The 19,488-nt window shown below is 41.8% G+C and overlaps 1 protein-coding gene across 4 annotated transcripts in view; it reads right to left on the bottom strand.

Annotated features, from left to right (window-relative positions):
- The window catches only part of Xrn1 (5'-3' exoribonuclease 1), a 105,652-nt gene that overhangs the window by 10,088 nt on the left and 76,076 nt on the right, over positions 1–19,488 (bottom strand). For 2 of the 4 annotated variants that reach the window (XM_085827909.1, XM_085827911.1), the window contains exons 33-38: positions 13,148–13,256; positions 11,167–11,228; positions 8,100–8,210; positions 7,827–7,949; positions 6,980–7,136; positions 1,802–1,977 (exon numbers count right to left, since the gene is read on the bottom strand). In XM_085827909.1, the coding sequence (XP_085684035.1) occupies positions 1,802–1,977; positions 6,980–7,136; positions 7,827–7,949; positions 8,100–8,210; positions 11,167–11,228; positions 13,148–13,256 (738 nt within the window). The remainder of the gene's footprint in view (positions 1–1,801; positions 1,978–6,979; positions 7,137–7,826; positions 7,950–8,099; positions 8,211–11,166; positions 11,229–13,147; positions 13,257–19,488) is intronic. The other 2 variants (XM_085827910.1, XM_085827912.1) reach the window with 1 other exon arrangement.

Genomic DNA, 19,488 nt, shown 5'->3' with positions numbered 1-19,488 from the left:
CTGGCCCCAATCCCCAACCCCTACCCCACCAAAAAAACCAACAAACAAACAAAACAAAACAAACCATGTAACATTAAATTTAACCATCTTAACAATTTTTCAAGAATACAATTCAGTGGCATTACAAATATTAATAATGTTACACCATGTGTCATTATACTCTATCTCCAGAAATCTTTTTATTTTATAAACCTAATTCTAAGATGGGCAGTGGTGGTGCATGCCTTCAATCCCAGCTGAGGCAGGCAGAACTCTGAGTTTGAGGCCAGCCTGGTCTATAGGGTGAGTCCTATGACAGTCAAAACTACACAAAGAAAACCTGTTTCAACATCAACATCACCACCACCACCACCACCACCACCACCAAAAAACAAAAAAAACCCAAAAACCCCCAAAACCAACAAAATCCCCAAACCAACCAACCAATCAACCAGACAGGAAAAACAAACAAAAACCCTAATTCTACACTCACCAGTCAATAATTCCCTTCTCCATCCAAGCCACAGAAACTACCATTTAAGTACATCAGACACGTGGTTTGCTTCACTAAGTGTCTCTATGGGCCCACTCACACTGCAATCAGCTTTTAAATTGGAATAAAACCCACAGTTTGAGATATATCAAACTTTGTTTATTAATCATACCCTAACATAGACTTCTATGCTTCATCTTCTACAAACTAGGTCATTATAAATGTAGAAGTGCAAACCCTTCAGGCAGAGTTTTATTTCCCAGACAGGTTTCTGTCTGGAACTCTATATAGACCAGGCTGGCCATGAAGGTAGAGATTTGCCTGCCTCTGCCTTGAGTGCTAGATGTGGCCCTCACTGCCCTGCAGGACTTAGTTCTCTTTTGGGTGTATTCAGAAATGGAATTGCTGTAGCATACAGTAATTCTATTCAGACAACAATGTTTGGAGATAGGATTTTTTTTTGTTTTTTTTTTTTTTTTTTAGTTTTTCGAGATGGTTTCTCTGTGTAGCTCTGGCTGTCCTGGAACTCACTCTGTAGACCAGGCTGGCCTCGAACTCAGAAATCCGCCTGCCTCTGCCTCCCGATTGCTGGGATTAAAGGTGTGTGCCACCATGCCCGGCTCTGGAGATAAGATCTTTTAAACAATTATTTATTTTTATGTGTATCTTTTGTCTGCTTATATGGCTGTGCATCATTTGGGTGGAAGAACAGACAGAGCACTCTCAGACACTGAGCTATCTCTCCAGAGCCTGGAGACAAGCTCTTGATTCTGTAGCCAGACTGACTTCAGCCTCCTGTGTTGGATGATAGACATGTATCATCATGTCTGGCTATATTACCTTGGATTAGAAATGTCTATTTAAAGGTTTTGCTCATGGGGCTGGAGAGATGGCTGAGTGGTTCAGAGCACTGACTGCTCTTCCAAAGGTCCTGAGTTCAAATCCCAGCAACCACATGCTGGCTCACAACCATCCAAAATGAGATCTGATGCCCTCTTCTGGTGTGTCTGAGGACAGCTACAGTGTACCTAGATATAATAATAAATAAATCTTAAAAAAAAAAAAAGGTTTTGCTCACTTCCGATTTAGGTGTTTCTGTTATTGAGCTGTACAAGTGAGCTAACCTATTCTGTTGTTATAGTATATGCCTCTACATGTGGGGCCTTGAGTTCAAATCCTAGTGCTGCTGAAAAACAGCAATGACTCCCCAAACCACAAACAAAGATCCAACCTCTATACCCCTGTGCCTTTTTTTTCTAGCTAAAGATTTTCAGTCAATTATGCTCAGTTAAAATTTATATTTGTGTAGACATCAAATGTATACTATACCTGTGTTGTTCGCAGAAAGGAGAAATCAGGTTGTGGCATTCCAACAAGGGAACAAATTCGAGAAAGTTCAGTTACTGGTGTGGACACAGGAGGCATCTGGCCTGGCCAACACACACTGTCCACCGATGCCACATTTTGGAACTCATTAGTCCCATGAGGCTTGTTCATATGGCATGCTATGGAGAAAGCAAAGGGCATATCCATATTAAGGAAACGATCTTGGACTGTCCAGGTGTGGTGCTTTGAGTAAGAATGGCCCCTATCACCTCATACATTTGGATGTTTATTCCCCCCTGAGGGAGTGAACTGTTTGATAGGAGTAGAAGGATTAGGAGGGTGGCCTTGTTGAAGGAGGAATGTCTCTGGAGGTGGGTTTCCAAAGCCCCAGACAGGCTCGGTCTGTCAGCCACTGCTCCAGAGCCATGTGTGGGATCGTGATGATTAGGGACTAAACCCACAATTATTTATAAAAGCTGACATGGTCATGGAGATCTCTTCACAGCAATAGAACAGTGACCAAGGCACCAGCTGTTACACTTTTATAGGAGATAAAAAAGAAAACGAATAAATGGTTTACAACAACAGGCTGGGGCTGGTGAGATGGTTCGGTGGGTAAGAGCACCAACTGCTCTTCCAAAGGTACTGAGTTCAAATCCCAGCAACCACATGGTGGCTCACAACCACCCATACTGAGATCTGATACCCTCTTCTGGTGCGTTTGAAGACAGCTACAGTGAACTTATACTAATAAATAAATCTTAAAAAAAAACAAAAACAAACAAACAAACAAAAACAACAACAGGCTGGGTTGGCATGGTGGCTGGCACCTGTAAACCCAAAGCAGAAGGGCTGTCATTATCTGAGTCTAGTCTGGAACACAAAATAAGATTCTGTCTCCAAAAATCAAGAGAAAAGGTTAAATAACTGCCAAGACCTAAATCTAGATGGCTATGGTTTATAAATGATAATTACCAAGATAAACATTTTAAAACTGGGTATAATGGAGCACACCTGAAGAAAAGTGTACTTCAATGAGAATTAATTCACCCCACTTTTGGAGACAAGTTCTCTCACTATGTATGGCCTAGGGATTACTTATGTAGCAGAGATCTACCTGACTCTTATTTCAGAGCTCTGGGATTAAAGGGGTGTGCCACCATATCTACCTGCTACTTCCTACTTTTGACTGGGGCTCATGAAATTTAAGATTTGCTTCAAACTTGTTCAGCAGTCCTCGTGCCTCTGCTTCCCGAGGGCTGAGAGGATGAGTGTGCACCAACATCCCACCTCCTACGCAGAACTGGCAGTGAAGCAGCCCTGTACCAGTTGAGCTGCTATCTCTATAAGAGCCTCAAAGCACCTATCATAGGAAAGAGATTACACACCTGGGCCTGGCAGTGCCGATCCCTAACTAATGGTGTTTAGGAAGCAGAGGCTGGAAGATGATGAGTTCAAGGCCAACATGGACAACTTAATGAGCTCTCAAAAACAAAGTATAAAAGGGTGTGAAGTAGATCACTTGTCTTGCTTGCTTGAGGCCCCCAAGTTCAATCCCCAATAGTGAGTATTTTACAAAACAAAAAGAGGAGGGGTGTTAAGTGACCTTGCCCAAAGAAACAGAACCAGTTGGCTACGACACAGACTAGATTCTTAGCTACTTAACCTCCTCACATTTTCAAAATTAAGTAAAATATACCTGTTTTTGAAATTTATCCATTTTGCTTAAAACGATTATTTTGATCAATTTCAGGAACATATCTGTCACTATTATAAATATGTAATCGATTTCTAATAGCTTTTGAGGGCCAGTGGGATTGCTCAGTGGTTAGAGCCACCTGCTGCCAAGCCTGAAGACCTGAATTTGATTTCCAAAATCACATGGTAGAAGAAGGAAAATGATTGCCATGAGCTGTCCTGATTTCCAAATGGCATAATGACATGCGTGTGACCCCCCACCCACAGTAAATAAAGTATACAGGCAGCATATACCAGCTGATCTGAGGCCCCAACACATATACAGCAGGAGAATGCTGGGTCTGTGTTCAATCAGAGATGATTCACCTAACCCTCAAGAGACTGGAGGCTCCAGGGAGTTTAGAAGTCAGGTGGTGTGGGGCGTAGGGCATGGGGACATCCTTGTGGAGACAGGTGCAGGGGTGGGGGTGGAAAGGAGGTATGGGATGTGGAACAGTCGAAGGATGGATGGGAAAGGGAATGGGGGGAATAAAATCTGGAGGGTAAAAAAAAAATTAAAAATCCCACTAAAAAAGAAAGCATCAAAAAAAAAAAAAAAAAAGAAAAGAAAAAAGAAAAAAGGAAAACATCATATCTCACCATAAAAATGTAATGTAATATTTAAAAGACAGGGGTTTCTCTATGTAACCCTGGAGGTCCTGGAACTCTCTATGTAGACTCAAATTCAGAGATCCACTTGCCCCTGTCCCAAGTGCTGGGATTAAAGAGGTGCTACTATATTTGGCTTCTAATAGTTTTCAAAATTATTAATTATCCAATATTTACTGGTGTACTGACAGGTTTTGTGTGTCAACTTGAAACAAGCTGGAGTTATCACAGAGAAAGGAGACTCCCTTGAGGAAATGCCTCCATGAGATCTATCTGTAAGGCATTTTCTCAATTAGTGATCTAGAGGGAGGGTCCATTGTGGGTGGTGCCATCTCTGGACTGGTAGTCTTGGGTCCTATAAGAAAGCAAGCTGAGCAAGCCAGGGGAAAGCAATCCAGTAAGCACCACCCCTCATGGCCTGAGCATCAGCTCCTGTTTCCTGACCTGCTTGAGTTCCAGTCCTGACTTGCTTTGGTGATGAACAGCAGTGTGGAAGTGTAGGCTGAATAAACCCTTTCCTCCCCAACCTGCTGCTGGTCATGATGTTTGTGCAGGAACAGAAACCCTGACTAAGACACCTGGTGTATATTAGAGCTAAGCACTGCTTTGGGGCCAGAATTTGATCCTTAATAACTTCAGTCTGAATTACTCAAAACTTTTTTTAAAGTACTGTGAGAAACTCCAGTTCAAATTCAGTTTTGTTGGAGCCATTCTTCCTGGTCAGTTTTTGGCAGATGATTGCATAAGTGCAGTATTAAATGTAAGGGTCTAAGGCACAGGGACAGTGTGTGTACTGTCATCCAGCACTGAGCCACATGCTACACTGCAAGTGTCATTTCCAGTGTGCATCCCTGCTAGTGCTTCTAAATTGAGTCCACAGCCTTTTCTGTTTTTATACTGGTTATTTTAATACTGATATCAATTGATAGTACCTATGATGGGTTGGACAGTGCTATTTGACTTATATATTAGTATCATGTTATTGGTAATGATTGTGGTCATTGTATAAACTGGAAAAACATTTAGAAAAGTTAAAAATGTATTTATTTAGCACATAATCATTTTTAAATTATGAAGGAAAAAGGATGTGAAATTCTTTTAAGGCTTGCATATTTATCTGTAATAGTTTTAAATTATCATAAGAAGATGTAAGCTTACAAATATTTAATTACATACACAAGTAAAAAAAAATGTTTGAGCAGAGTCCAATTATGTAGCGAGGGCTAGCCTTGTGCTAGGCTTAAAGGTGTACATAACCAAACCTGGACTCAAAAACCCACCCTCAGCTAAGCGTGGTGGTATAGGCCTCTGGTCCTAGCACTGGGGAGCAGCGGCAGGTGAAGCTCCATGAATTCAAGGCCAGTCTCATCTATATAGTGAGTTCTAGGCTAGCTAGACCAGTACATTGTGAGATCTTGTCTCAACCAACCAACCAACCAACCAATCAATCAGAAAATAAACCCAAGCAAAGCAAGGCGGCTAGTCTATGCCTGCAAAGCAAGGTGGCTGGTCTATGCCTGCAAAGCAAGGCGGCTGGCTGGTCTATGCCTGCAAAGCAAGGTGGCTGGTCTATGCCTGCAATCCCAGCACTGAGCTTGGACTCCATAGTGAGACTGTCTTAAAAAAATTAAAGACAAAACCACAACAAAACCAGAAGGTCTATTAAGAAAATTATCATTATTATTATTTAAATTGCAGACAGGGTATTGCTATGTCCCACAGCTAAGTAAGAACTCACTATGCACTGCAGGCTGGCCTTGGGCTCATGGCAATTCTTCTGCATTAGCTTCCTAAGGGTAGAGACTGCATATGTGGGGTACCATGGCAGGCTTCAAAGTGTAGCTATTTGTTTACTTAGATCTTAAAGATTTGTTGAGGTCATTTTAAAGTGTGTGTGTGTGTCTACGTGTGTGTTTATGAGCACAAGGGCAGGGCCTGAGGAGGTCAGAGGTGCTGGATCCCCTTGGGCTGGAGCTGTATCTGGATGTTGGTTGCTGGCAGCTGAAGTCTGTCTGGTTCTACTGCAAGAGGAGTGTACTCTCTTAACCCTGAGCCGTTTCTGCAGCCCTATTTCTTCTTTATGTGTCTGTGTGCACATGGAGGTCAGAGCAGCATGTAAGGTTAGTCTCTGATATCATTGTCTTCCCTTAAACTGGGCTTGATTTTCTTGAATCGACTGGAAGACAGCAAGACCCAGCAATCCTCTCACTGCTTTTCCTGTAGCTGGAATAACAGGTACTCGTGGGCTACTAGCTTGTTACATGTGTGCTATGTATGTGAATGCTGGTCTTCACGTGGCAAGTATTCTTTTTTTTAAACATTTGAGTACACTGTAGCTGTCTTCAGACACACCAGTAGAGGGCATAGGATGCCAGTACAGATGGGTGTGAGCCACCATGTGGTTGCTGGGAATTGAACTCAGGGCCTCTGGAAGAGCAGTCAGTGCCCTTAACTACTGAGCCATCTCTCCAGCCCCATGGCAAGTATTTTTAACTTGTGGAGCTACTTTTTAAGCCCCTAGTTTTAAAAAGAACAAATGGATTTGGTGAGATGGCTTAATTGGTAAAGGTGCTTGCTGTCAAGCCTAATGACCTGAGTTCAATCCCTGTCTGGGACATACACAATGGAAGGAGAGAACTGACTCCTCCAAGTTATCCTCTGATCATCACCACACGTGTGCCACACACACATGACACACACGTGACACACACACACACACACACGCCACAAATAAAATAAACACACTAAACAAATAAAATAAACATTTTTCAAAGGAAGCATATGAACTGAGCTTTTGGGAATGATGTTGACTACTGGTAACAGGAGTTAACTTACTCAGCTTCTTACTTAGCTTAGGATGTGATGACATTCCACGCTCGTCTCTTCTAGAAGAAACAGTGGCTTCATTATCAGATTTCTTCATATCATTCTTGCTGTCTCTTGTGTCAGGGCTATCAATTTTCAGGATTTCTTTAAGCATCCGTGTTCCTTTCTTTTTTAGGAAATGATTCATAGGTAGAGGGGTTAGAAGAGAATAAACATTAGACTTAGGTGGCTTATTCATTTTTCTTCTTGATTTTCTGAGTTTTTTTCCTCTTCTTTTGAGGTTTGTCCTTGTGCAGCTAGACAAGAACTCCATCTAGTACTGGGCTATCTCTCCAGCCTCTGCTCTTTCTTTTGAAGAGTTCCCACTGTTAAAAATTAAGATGCTTGGGCTGGAGAGATGGCTCAGTGGTTAAGAGCTTGGGCAGCTATTCTAGAAGTCCTGAGTTCAATTCCCATGGATCACAACCATCTGTAATAGGATCCAATGCCCTCTTCTGGTGTGTCTGAGGACAGCTACAGTGTACTCATGTACATAAAAAAACAATTCTTTAAAAAAAATTAAGATGCTTACTGAATTCATCTGAGACAATTAGATGGTCAAAGGCTGAATATCGTCAGATTTCTAAGTAATAGGTACCCTACTTACTTTCTAGCCTATTTAACAATAGCAGTGTTTAAAAAGCAGGACTCTGTGGTCTAATGGGAAAACAAAAACAACCCCCCAGAAAAACAACATAAAAGGATGGCTAAACTGCTCCAAGCAACCCTGGCTTTCCTCTCATGACGACTAAAGTGATGTAAGGAGACAGAGGGTTTGAGCATAGCGTGTGCCCATGTAGCAGCTGAGCATACGAACCATAGCAAAGGACTGCGGGGACAAATCCGCCTCGTCTGGAGGCTCTCCATGCTGAGGTAACTGTGCTTCACTCTCCTTAGAGAGATTCAAAGATGCTAAAAAGTTCTCAATTCCAGAGGGAGGCTAAAAGAATAAATACGTGTAAAGATAAAAGTGGAAAGTAGTAAAAAGCTAGAGCTTACTCTAAAAGCTCAACTGATAGTGAAGCGTTTTCTTAGATGGAAAGTCTGAGAAGAGGCAGGGGATGAAGGACTGAGTTCTTCACTTACTTACCTTGTGCACTGCACTCGGGTAACTAGTTACAGCCTTCCGGGTTCCTGACGCTCCTGGACTTTCATTTCTCTTCAATAGTTTAATATCACATCTGGCAGACCCTCCACAAGTCTATATGAAAGAATAAGTTTCTTATGCTAGTAAATTTATAGGTACTATTTAATAATATTCTATATAAATTCAGCAAAATATTCTATGTACTGTATTCTCTCTCTCTTTCTCTCGATTTACTTGTTTTTATGTGTTTTACCTGTCTGTAAATGCCATGTAAATGAGCAGTCACGCAGGTGCTGGGAACTGAACCCAGGTCCTGTGGAAGAGCAGGGAACGCTCTTAACCAGTGAGCCAACTCTCCAGCCCCAAGAACTGCTTTCTATTAATGCCATAAGGAGAAAAGGGATGAGAGGGACTAATAACTTGAATAGGGAAAATGATCATTTTCATTAACCTGTAAGATTTAGATTTCTTTCAATTTTGATATAGACTGTAATCACTGATATGGTTTGTATATTTGTGCTATCCCACCTCAACAGAGATAACCAGCTTCAGATGAGCTCATGAAGTGGAACTCTCATGATGGGATGAGCAACCTTGAAAGGAAAAAGGCGCTGGAGAGATGGCTCAGTGGTTAAGAGCACTAACTGCTCTTCCAGAGGTCCTGAGTTCAATTCCCAGCAACCACATGGTGCCTCACAACCATCTATAGTGAGTGGGGTCTTGTGCCCTCTTCTGGCACTCGGGCATATATGGCGGCAGGGCACTGCACATAATAAATGAATGAATGAATGAATGGAGAAAGAAAACTGCCCTTTCTTTCTAACAGACCAGAATTTAAGACAGGAGCCTCTACCTAAAGGTCAGGAAGAAAACAGGACAAAGAATCTTTCCAGATCCTAACTGTATTTCAGTACTGTTATTTCTCTCAAACTTACAGATCTTATTTTACTATTAAAAACATTATTTTGGGGCTGGAGAGATGGCTCAGAGGTTAAGAGCACTGACTGCTCTTCCAAAGGTCCTGAGTTCAATTCCCAGCAACCACATGGTGGTTCACAACCATCTGTAACGAGATCTGATGCCCTCTTCTGGTGTGTCTGAAGCTACAGTGTACTCATATACATAAAATAAATAAAACATATTTAAAACAAACAAACAAACAAACAAAAACCCCGTTATTTTGGCTGGGTATAGTGGCACACACTTCTAATCTCAGTACTGTTTTGAAGATAGAGGCAGAAAGATGAATTCAAGGCTAGCCTAAGTGAGTTAAGAGGCCAACTTGTGCTACATGACAACTTTTCTAAAAAATATTTGATCCCAAGTCTGGCCACTTTTTGTTTTCTACAAAGGCAGAAAAACAGGGCTTTTCACACAGTAGAAAGTGCTCATCATGGAGGGATGTTCCCAATCCAAGAGAGCCATTAAAAATGTTTGTTAAGGTATGGAATGTATGCATAAAGATATACATAATTATGCATGCCAAACTCTTTGATTCTTATCTAATACATTTACATGCTCCTTATTAAAGCCTAGAGACAGTAAAACAAATAAGATGTATGACCTTAGCTCACCCCACTCTAACTCCATACAGTTTGACTGTGCTACCAGTGTATGTGTTAACCTAGATTCTTGTAAGCTTCAGGGACTCTGCTAGAATCCACCTCCCACAGACAAATGGACTCAAGATGAGTACTGTCAAATAACAGGCTGTTTCCTTCCCCACCTGCCCATTCTTGAGGGTGGGACCTATTTCCCTTTCCCTGGTCCTGGGACAGCACTGCCCGCCCCCCCAACCCCTGCTCCAATTCTCAAGACCATAGGCCCAAGAATTTCAAATATACACCACACACATTTTTTTTCTCCCTAAAATTCCTATCTTCTGCTCCAGATGTTCTCTCAGAACCTCCATCTAGGAAAGCTTCCAGTTACCCATAGGTACTTTGGCCTAACTTCACAGACTGCTTCAACCTGGACAGCAGTAAACCAACCAGCCCACCCTGGACTTGACCAACTTTCAAGATTTTTGCCCATACCCCATAAACAAAAATGCACCCCAATGTCAGCAAGAAGTAGTCATGGCCAATCACAGAGTACCTTATTTATTTATAATTAACAAAAGGCTGGGATGTTTGGTTTAGGACCGAGACAAGGGACCCAGGTACAAATTTTATATATCAGCAGACCTGGCTTCCTGGTTCTCTCAGCATCCCTCAGTCCCTACCCAGCACACCCTGCCCCTGCCCCTGAATTTTCCAGCCCAGAGGCTGGGTTGTCCTTCCCTCAGAGACTCTTTCCTGTAGAATTCAGACATTTTGGTCTCTGACCCTGCCCCTTCTCCTCTTTCTCTTCGCTCTCTGCTCAAGCTTTCCCTCTTTCTTCCCCCCCCCCACTCCCCATGGTAACTTCCCTGGCCTCAATCCCTGGGGCCAACGAACCTGCCTGCCTGAGAGCAAATTCCCAATAAACCTACCTGCCTTTAATATATTCTAATCTGGCTTGAATTGGCTCATTTCACTGGTGGAGAATTAACCTATCATTATGTACAAATAGATACTCCCACATATTTTATAATACATGAGAAAAGCTCTAAGTAACCAATAGTTTATTTCTTTTTTAAAAAAAGATTTATTTATGTTATGTATGTGAGTACAATTTTGTTATCTTCAGATACACCAGAAGAGGGCGTTGGATCCCATTCCAGATGGCTGTGGCCACCATGTGGTTGCTAGGAATTAACTCAGGACCTCTGGAAGAGCAGCCAGTGCACTTAAACACTGAGCCATCTCTCCAGCCCCCAGTAGTTTATTTCTATTTTAGAGATAAAGAAGTTGAGGTCATTAAGAGTTGCTCAAGACAACTCAACTCTTTAAGTGTTAAAACAAGGATGACAGATGTCTCTGTTCTGAACTGTGGACTCCAGCTGTATAACCATCCATCCAAATGACTACGGCTTTTACTGCAGTCCTTATGGACTGTGGAGAAGGCTCCAAAATTCACTAGATGCTATACAACAACCAAGTACATAAAAAAAAATATCCAGTTATTAAAAATGTCAAAGAAAAATTACCTGTTTACTGGACAACTTCTGACTCTGACACTCAGCTTGAGGACTTTTATATTCTTCCTTAACTAGAGACAAGAGAACAGAATCCGGGAAGTGAAAGTGCTCAGTAAACACCAGCTATATTCACCAAGTCTTCACTATAGTAAAACAGCATTTCAAGGATTTCAAGGTGTGTAGTTTCCCCCTGTGTCTGTGCCTCCCTCTCCGCATCCCTTCTTCTGCTGGCAATGCTGAGATCAAATCTAGGTACTGGTAAATCTAGGGAAGTGCTCTACCTGGGGGAAGGAAGGGTGGAGACAGGAAGGCCTCTGGAGTGCACTGGCCAGTCACAACCAGTGACCTCCGGATTTTGTTAGAGACCCTGTCTTAAAAAAAAAAATAAGGCAGATAGCTGGGTGTGGTACAGACCTTTAATCCCAGCATTCAGGATGCAGAGGCAAGTGGATTTTTGAGTTTGAGGCCAGTCTGGTTTACAGAGCAAGTTCTAGGACAGCCAGGGCCACAAAGAGAAACCCTGTCTTGAAAAACAAAACAAAAGAAAACAAATCCAACAACAAAACCAACAACAACAAAAGGTAGATGACCCAGTAAGATGGCTCAGTGGGTAAATGTCCTTGCTGCCATGATGGAAAAAAGAACCAACTCCTGTAAGCTGTCCTTCTTGACTTCTACACATATCCACCAAATAAATATAACAAAAAAGTTAAGGGAAGAGATGAAGAAAGAATGAGGAAAATACTTGATATCAGACCCACATGTGTCTACATGCACTTGCAGAAGTGCCTACGTGAGCATGTACGTCCTCATAAAAGAATCTAAGGCTGTAGGTATTTAGCTCAGTGGTATACTATTTGCCTGGTGGATATGAGGTACTAATCCTCAGAACAGAAAGAAAGAAAAAAAGAGAGGGAGGGAGGGAAGAAAGAAAGAAAATAAGAAATATTTAACAAAATTGACTCTTCCTAGGTAAAAATGAGAATAGAAAAAAAAGTGTTTCCTCACCAAATAGGGAACACTGAAACCCATAGCTAAAAATAACATGTGATTGTAAAAGACAGAAAGGTTACCTCTAAGATCAAGGTTAGGCAAGGTTAGGAATGCTCTTCTTTAAAAACAATTAACAGAGCCTCATCAATAATAGTATCAAAACGAATAATGTAGGAATAAATTCAACATAAACAGTGTAAGGATTGTGTACTGTAAATGGTAAGACATTAGTGGAAGAAATTAGAAAAAAACTAAATAAATGGAAAGGCATCTGTGTTCAAGGGCAGGGAAATGTCATAGTGTTGAAGATCACATCCAATGTGATCTATGAAAATTCCAGGCACAGTTTTTGCAGAAATAGATAAATTATGAAAAATTCATATGGAAATACATGACTCAGAATAAATGAAACTATCCTGAAAAAGGGCAGACAAAGTTGGGGGACTCAAAACTGTTTGATTTCTGTACTAAACGCTACAGTAAGGATGTTTTGTGTATAATGTGTATAGATCAGCAGATTGGAATGGAGGCCGGAACTCACCACAAAGATGTCTGGTCAACTGATTTTTCGGAAAGGTACCAGGAGAATGCAATGTGCTGCGACAACTGGGCATCGACCTGCAGGGGCATTAATAACCTTCCCTGTCTTCATCACTTCAGACTTTACAGTGATGGGGCTGGTTTACTTGTCACTGTCTCTGCCTCTGTATGTGTGGGCATATGCATGCCATGGTGTACATGTAGCTCAGAGGCTAACTCTAGAGGTTGTTTCTCTCCTTCCACCATGTGTCTTGGGGATTGAACTCAAGTTGTTAAGCTTGAATGGCAAAGAGCCTTTACCTGCTGGGCCATTTCACTTGCTTGATGAATTTTTAAAGTATGAATTATATTTCAACAAAGCTGTTTGTTTAAAAGAACAATAAAACAACCAACCAACCAACCTACCTACCTACCTACCAACAGCAACCAAAAAAAAAAAATCTAACTTAAAACTTACATTTTCGTTGAGAGTCGTGTTTTCTTTGCTGATGTCTGACACTGTGGTCAGTAAAGCCTGATTTATGAGCTTCAGGTACTTGACTTATTTCTTGAGGTAGAACTGCACCCTGAAAGTTAAAATTCTCAAAAATCAATTAAACAAAACCTTAAATATCTCCAAAAAATTTTAAAGTTAATTTAATAAAAATTACACAGCTTTTTAGAAAAACACACAGAAAACTATATAGAATTTAAAAAACTACTCAAAAACCACTCTTGGAAATAAGAATCATTAATATAATGGCCATCACACTCCAGAATTCCCCTATGTGTTAGTTAGAAAGCAAGGTAAATGAAAGACAAGGACCTTCCCAAAATCCTCTTTTCAATAGAAACAATTCAATCTAACTTTGTTTAAAGTTAACAAATACAGAAACTAAAGAAAGCGCTAAACTTTGAATGTTTGTTCATTAATAGAACCTTCTTTAAATCTTTTAAAAAGATTTCCATTATTTTATGAGAATGGGTGTTTTGCCTCCATGTATGTCTGTGTACCATATATGTGCCTGGTGGTTGAGGTCAGCAGAGGGCATCGGCTCCCCGGGACTGGGTTGCAGATGGCTGTGAGCCACCATGTGGACACTAGCAACCAAACCTAGGTCCTCTACAAGAGCAACCAGTGCTCTTAACTGCTGAGCTTTCTCTTTCGGGGCCCCTAGAAATCTCTCTAACTTTCTCTAGACTTACTTCAAGACAAACACACTTTTAGTGTAAGTGGAGATAAGGACCAAGTGCGTGTAACGGAAGAACAGGGCTGGACCTGCTCATTCACCTCCACCATTATCTTGACACATTGATGTTAACAACTTCCATTAAAAAGGCTTTAAAATTAATACTTTCTTGTATTTTATGAAAGGTGAGGATATTAACTCATTTACATTCCTTTCTTAGGTTCTTTCCTCCATAGTGGATTTTAAAATTAATGTTTATATTTTCAAATGAAACACAATTTTCCAGCAAGACCCACAAGCCCACAGTAATTAAGACAGTTTATAAATGGGCACACTAGTAAAACGTAAGATTGTTTCTTTTCTCTGTGGACGCACACACGTGCACGCTTACGCACTCATGTCCTCATGCCTTCCTTGAATACTTCTCAATCTAACTTTTTGTCAAGGTTCTTCATTGACCCTGGAGTTCCCCCCTTCGTGACATGTGCCTGGCCAGCAAGCCCCGAGGATGTGCCTGTCTCCAAAACCCCAGCGCTGTGGCTACAGACATGTGACATCATTATGCCTAGCTTTTAATTGAGTACTGAGGACCCACGTTCATATCCAAGCACTTTACCCATTGAGTAACCCCTCCAAGCTCAAGATCCTTTGTTGAAAGGAAGAGAAAGCCAGAGGGCAAAAAGAAACAACTTGCTATAGTTGGATCTGCAAGAGGAAGTAAAAGCAGAGGCTGGAGAGATTTAATACAAGGTAATTTTCAAGTGGCACAGGTTTCATCTGGGCTGGGCTGGTGCCCTGAGCAGACCTTGGGTGCAAACTCCGCAGCCAGTCTCACAACACCCAAAGGAAGCTCCACTCCCAGGCGCTCTAACACACCCAGGACCACAGGATCCCAGGATCTCAGGAGCTTGGTCACACCAGGATCTCAAGGGCTCTGAGGCAGCTTGACTCCAAGGAGTTCTGACACAACCAGGATCTTAGGATTACAGGATCCCAGAATCACAGGATCACAGAGACAGCTTAACTCAGGAGTTCTGACACAACCAGAATCACAGGAAGGACAGGCTCTAGTAAGATATAGCCAGGGCAGATAGCACCAGAGATAATCAAGATGGCGGGAGGGAAGCGTTAAGAACATAAGCAACAGAAACCAAGGTTACTTGGCATTATCAGAATCTAATTCTCCCACCATAGCAAGTCCTGGATACACCATCACACAGGAAAAGCAAGATTTGGATCTAAAAATCACTTCTCATGATGGTGTTAGAGGACTTTAAGAAGGACATATATAACTCCCTTAAAGAAATCCAGGAGGGGCTGGTGAGATGGCTCAGTGGGTAGGAGCACCCGACTGCTCTTCCGAAGGTCCAGAGTTCTAATCCCAGCAACCACATGGTGGCTCACAACCATCCGTAACGAGATCTGGCGCCCTCTTCTGGAGTGTCTGAAGACAGCTACAGTGTACTTACATATAATAAATAAATAAATCTTTAAAAAAAAAAAAAAAAGAAATCCAGGAGAACACAGGTAAACAGCTAGAAGTCCTTAAAGAGGAAACACAAGAATCCCTTAAAGAATTACAGGAAAACACGATCAAACAGGTGAAGGAAACGATCAAAACCATCCAAGATCTAAAAATGGAACTAGAAACAACAAAGAAATCACAAAGGGCCGGGCGTGGTGGCGCATGCCTTTAATCCCAGCACTCGGGAGGCAGAGGCAGGCGGATTTCTGAGTTCGAGGCCAGCCTGGTCTACAAAGTGAGTTCCAGGACAGCCAGGGCTACACAGAGAAACCCTGTCTCGAAAAACCAAAAAAAAAAAAAAAAAAAAAAAAAAAAAAGAAATCACAAAGGGAGACAACCCTGGAGTTAGGAAACCTAGGAGAGAGATCAGGAGTCACAGATCAAGCATCACCAGCAGAACACAGAGTTAGAAGAGTTGTGCATAGCTCTCTGGGTCGTTAAAAAGCCAACTTATTCTTTATGTGCATGTGGTGGAATTGCAGGTGGCTGTGAGCTGCCTGACATGGGCACTGGGAAACAAACTTGGGTGCTCTGTAATCTGCACTCCTGAGTTCAGCTGTCTCTGGGATCCTGTGATTCTGGGATCCTGTAATCCGCTTTGATGTTTCTATAAAGAAATGTATGTTGGGTATACTGCTGTATTTTACTAATGAATGCTTGGATTTTTTTCACTTTCTTTTATTCCTTTCTCTCCCCCTCCTCTCCCTTTCTTTCCTTCTTTCTTGTCTCCTCTTCCTCTCCTTTTTCTTCTTCCTCCTCCTTCACCCCTTTTTTCTTTTCTTTCTCCTCCTCCTCCCTTCCCCCCCCCCCCCCCCCCCGCCTTTTTGTTTTTTCTGAGACAGGGTTTCTCTGTGCTGGTCTGGCTGTCCTAGAACTTGCTCTATAGAGCAGGATGGTCTTAAACTCAGAGGTCAGCCTGCCTCTGCCTCCTGAGTGCTTGGGCCACCACCATGCCCAAACAAATTCAGCTTCTTAATATTAATGTTTCATGAATTTAAAAATGTTGACTTATGTAGCTTTCACTTCTTGGAATATACAGGAAATAGACAAAACATGGCCGTGTTTAGCTGAACTAAGTTGTATCTAGAAAGATTTAGCAGTAAAGAAAGCATATTTTAAGTGGAAAGAACAAAAGAACACACAACCCAAATGGAAATGATTTGTGGGAAATGGAAAGTAAAGAGTGCAATCTGATTATTTTATCAAACAGCTGGACATACTTTTTAATGTGACTTAGTATGGTCATGTTATTGGACCAGAGTTCCCAGAGGTTTTTGATCTTACAGAAAGAATTCAAAGACACAGAAGAGACTCAACAATAACAGGTTTGTCAGAGCACAGCACCAGTGTACTCTCAAGACGCAGAAGGCAGGCTCAGGAGTCAGTGTCTATCCTGATGTTTTTCTTAGCCTGGGTTTTTCTTCGGCTCTTGTCCATGTATCTTCAGATCTTTCCATACATCTAGTAGGGGACTGTTTTATCATGAATGATGCCACAGGGACTGTCATACCACATGGTTAGGTGCATGGTACTGAAGTCACAGGACAGAGTATACTTTTAAAGGCCAATTTCTACACCACTGTTTTTGGCCAGTTATTTAAAAACTTCTTACCTATCTTCCATATCAGTTATAGATTACAAAAGACCTTATGAGTGGGAGGAGTCAGGCTGGAATCCAATGGTACTGAGCAGGAATCTCTGCCTGGCAAAGACGTTTGCAGTCTCCAATGCCTTCACTTTCTATGTGTGATCACAGCAGTACAGAGTAGTACATTTGTATAACTTGTGTCCTGAAGCCTGCATCCCAAAACTTAAGGTCCAGCACTGCTACAATCTACTGCTACATGGCATAAAGTGGTTTTCAACCCACAAGATACCTTACCCAATTACGCCTTCAGGACAATTCGGGTGAAAGGATTATTAAGAGAGATTACACAATATTATACACAAAGAATTCCAAGCAAAAGATAACACCGAGGAGAACATTGAAAAGAGGCTAGGTTAGTCCTGGGAAGAAAATCTAAGGTCTGATGGGGTGAATGGAGAAGTCCAATGACTTAGAATCTTCTTACAAAAAGATAACAAGAAGAAAACTAAAACTTTCTTTAGGGGTGACAGCATACCGAAGCAGCAGCAGAAAGCCAGTGTGGACAGACAAGGCAGGCAGGGTCCCAACTACATCTCAGTATGGACAGAACAAGGCAGACAGGGTCTCAACCAGATCTGGGGACATCATTTCCTGATTCCAAGCTTTTGAGAATGTATGCCTGGGCAGTGATGGTGTAGAAACAGAAAGGAGAGGCTTTAGCTAGGGTTAATTTTGGGACATCTTGAGGTCGATGTGACACATACACTCTTCCTCTACAGACTGGCAATACTGGATTAAATACTTGATTAAGAGGTCAGAACCATAGAGTATAGATTAGTTATAGTTGACAGACAGGTGAGAATGGAAGACATTAGTCAGGCATAAGAGAAAGGAGAGCTGTTCAGTTTAGTGGAATGGTTTCTAGTGAACTGCTGGAAAAGCAAGAGTTACTATAGAAGATGTACATGCAAGAACCAGGGAAACGTTTCCACTCACTTACCCACCCACTCATTCATTTTATGAAGCAAGGTCTTGCTGTGTTATGTAAGTTGGCCTTGAGCTCCTGGGTTAAATGGTTCTTCTGTCTTAGCCTTCTGAGCTTCAGAGAGCAGCTGGGACTACAAGTGTGCATCACTGTGCACATACTTTTACAGCCAGTATAGTGCTGCAGACCTATACTCCCAACACTTGGGAGGCAAGACAGGGGTCAGGGATTTAAACAGGCCTGTAAAAGTCACCTGTATTTGTTACTTCCAATTCTTTCCTTTTAACAAGACATAAATGTTTGCTACATGTGTCATGCCTGAAGAGACCAGCAGAGGGCATCATGTCCTCTGCAGCTGATCTTACAGGCAACTGTGAGATATCTGACATGGGTGCTGGAATGGAACTCAAGTCCTCTGGAAGAGCAGCACATGTTCTTAGCCCCTTTCCTTTCTCTCCTAACCCTACTCAATTAGTCTTTTACTCCCATCAATGTGGTGAAACTGGACATTTACATGCTAAAATCTATGGTCAATTCTCAGCTTTTTGGTGCTGGGAATTAAACCCAGGTCCTAGGTAGGCAGGAGCAAAATCTTTAGTTCCAGCTTCATTATTCAACGAGCATTAAATTAAAAAAGAATCTTTATTTATATGTGTTTGTACATATTTGCTGTGGCATGTGTATGGAGGCCAGAGGACAACCTGCTGATGTTTATTCTTTCCTTCTATCCTAGGCCATCTTGGGGATTGAACTCCTATGATAATGCTTGGTAGCAGGTGCATTTATCCACCAAGTTTCCTTAAATAATCTTTAAGGTTATTATTATTACTTAGACAGGTCTCACTATGTAGCTCTGGCTGACCTGGCACTTGATACATAGACAACTTGATTCAGGACCAGACTGGCCTTGAATTTACAGAAAAACAGCTGCCTCTGCTTCCCAAGTATTCAGATAAAAAGTGTACACCACCATACACTGCAGTTATTTTTTATTGTTTATTTTTGATCATGTGTGTATACAAGTCAACCTAGGGTTTTCTTACTCCTCAGGTGCTGTCTGACTTTTTTTGAGACAGGGTCTAATTGGGACATGGCTCACCCTGAAGGTTAAGCTGGCTGTCAGTGAGCTCTATGGATGTGTCTGTTCCAGCCTCTCATGTGCCCTTTATTTCAGTGATGGAGAACGAAGTCAGGTTATCTGACAAGCACTTTACTGACTGTTTTAGTCCGTTTTACTGCTGTGAGGAGGAAACTCTTTTAAAAGAGTGTTTAGTTGTGGTGGCTACCTCTCCTTTCAGGTTAATCCACTATCAGCGTGGTGGAGAGCAGAGCAGCACACATGGTGCTGGAGCAGCAGCTGAGAGCTACATCCTGATCCACAGGCAGAGAGGAAGACAGAAACACTGGGCCAGGCTTTCTGAGGACTTCTGAAAACCTCAAAGCTCAATCCCAGTGACATACTTCCTCCAACAGGGCAACAGGTCCTAATCCTTCTAATCCCATCAGGTAGCTCTACTCCCTGGTGACTAAG

This window comes from Mus caroli, unplaced genomic scaffold (genome assembly GCF_978045245.1).
Source record: "Mus caroli unplaced genomic scaffold, Mus_caroli_1 scaffold_11, whole genome shotgun sequence".
In the NCBI taxonomy this organism is placed as follows: Eukaryota; Metazoa; Chordata; class Mammalia; order Rodentia; family Muridae; genus Mus; species Mus caroli.
This window is presented reverse-complemented; position numbering and strand designations above follow the sequence as displayed.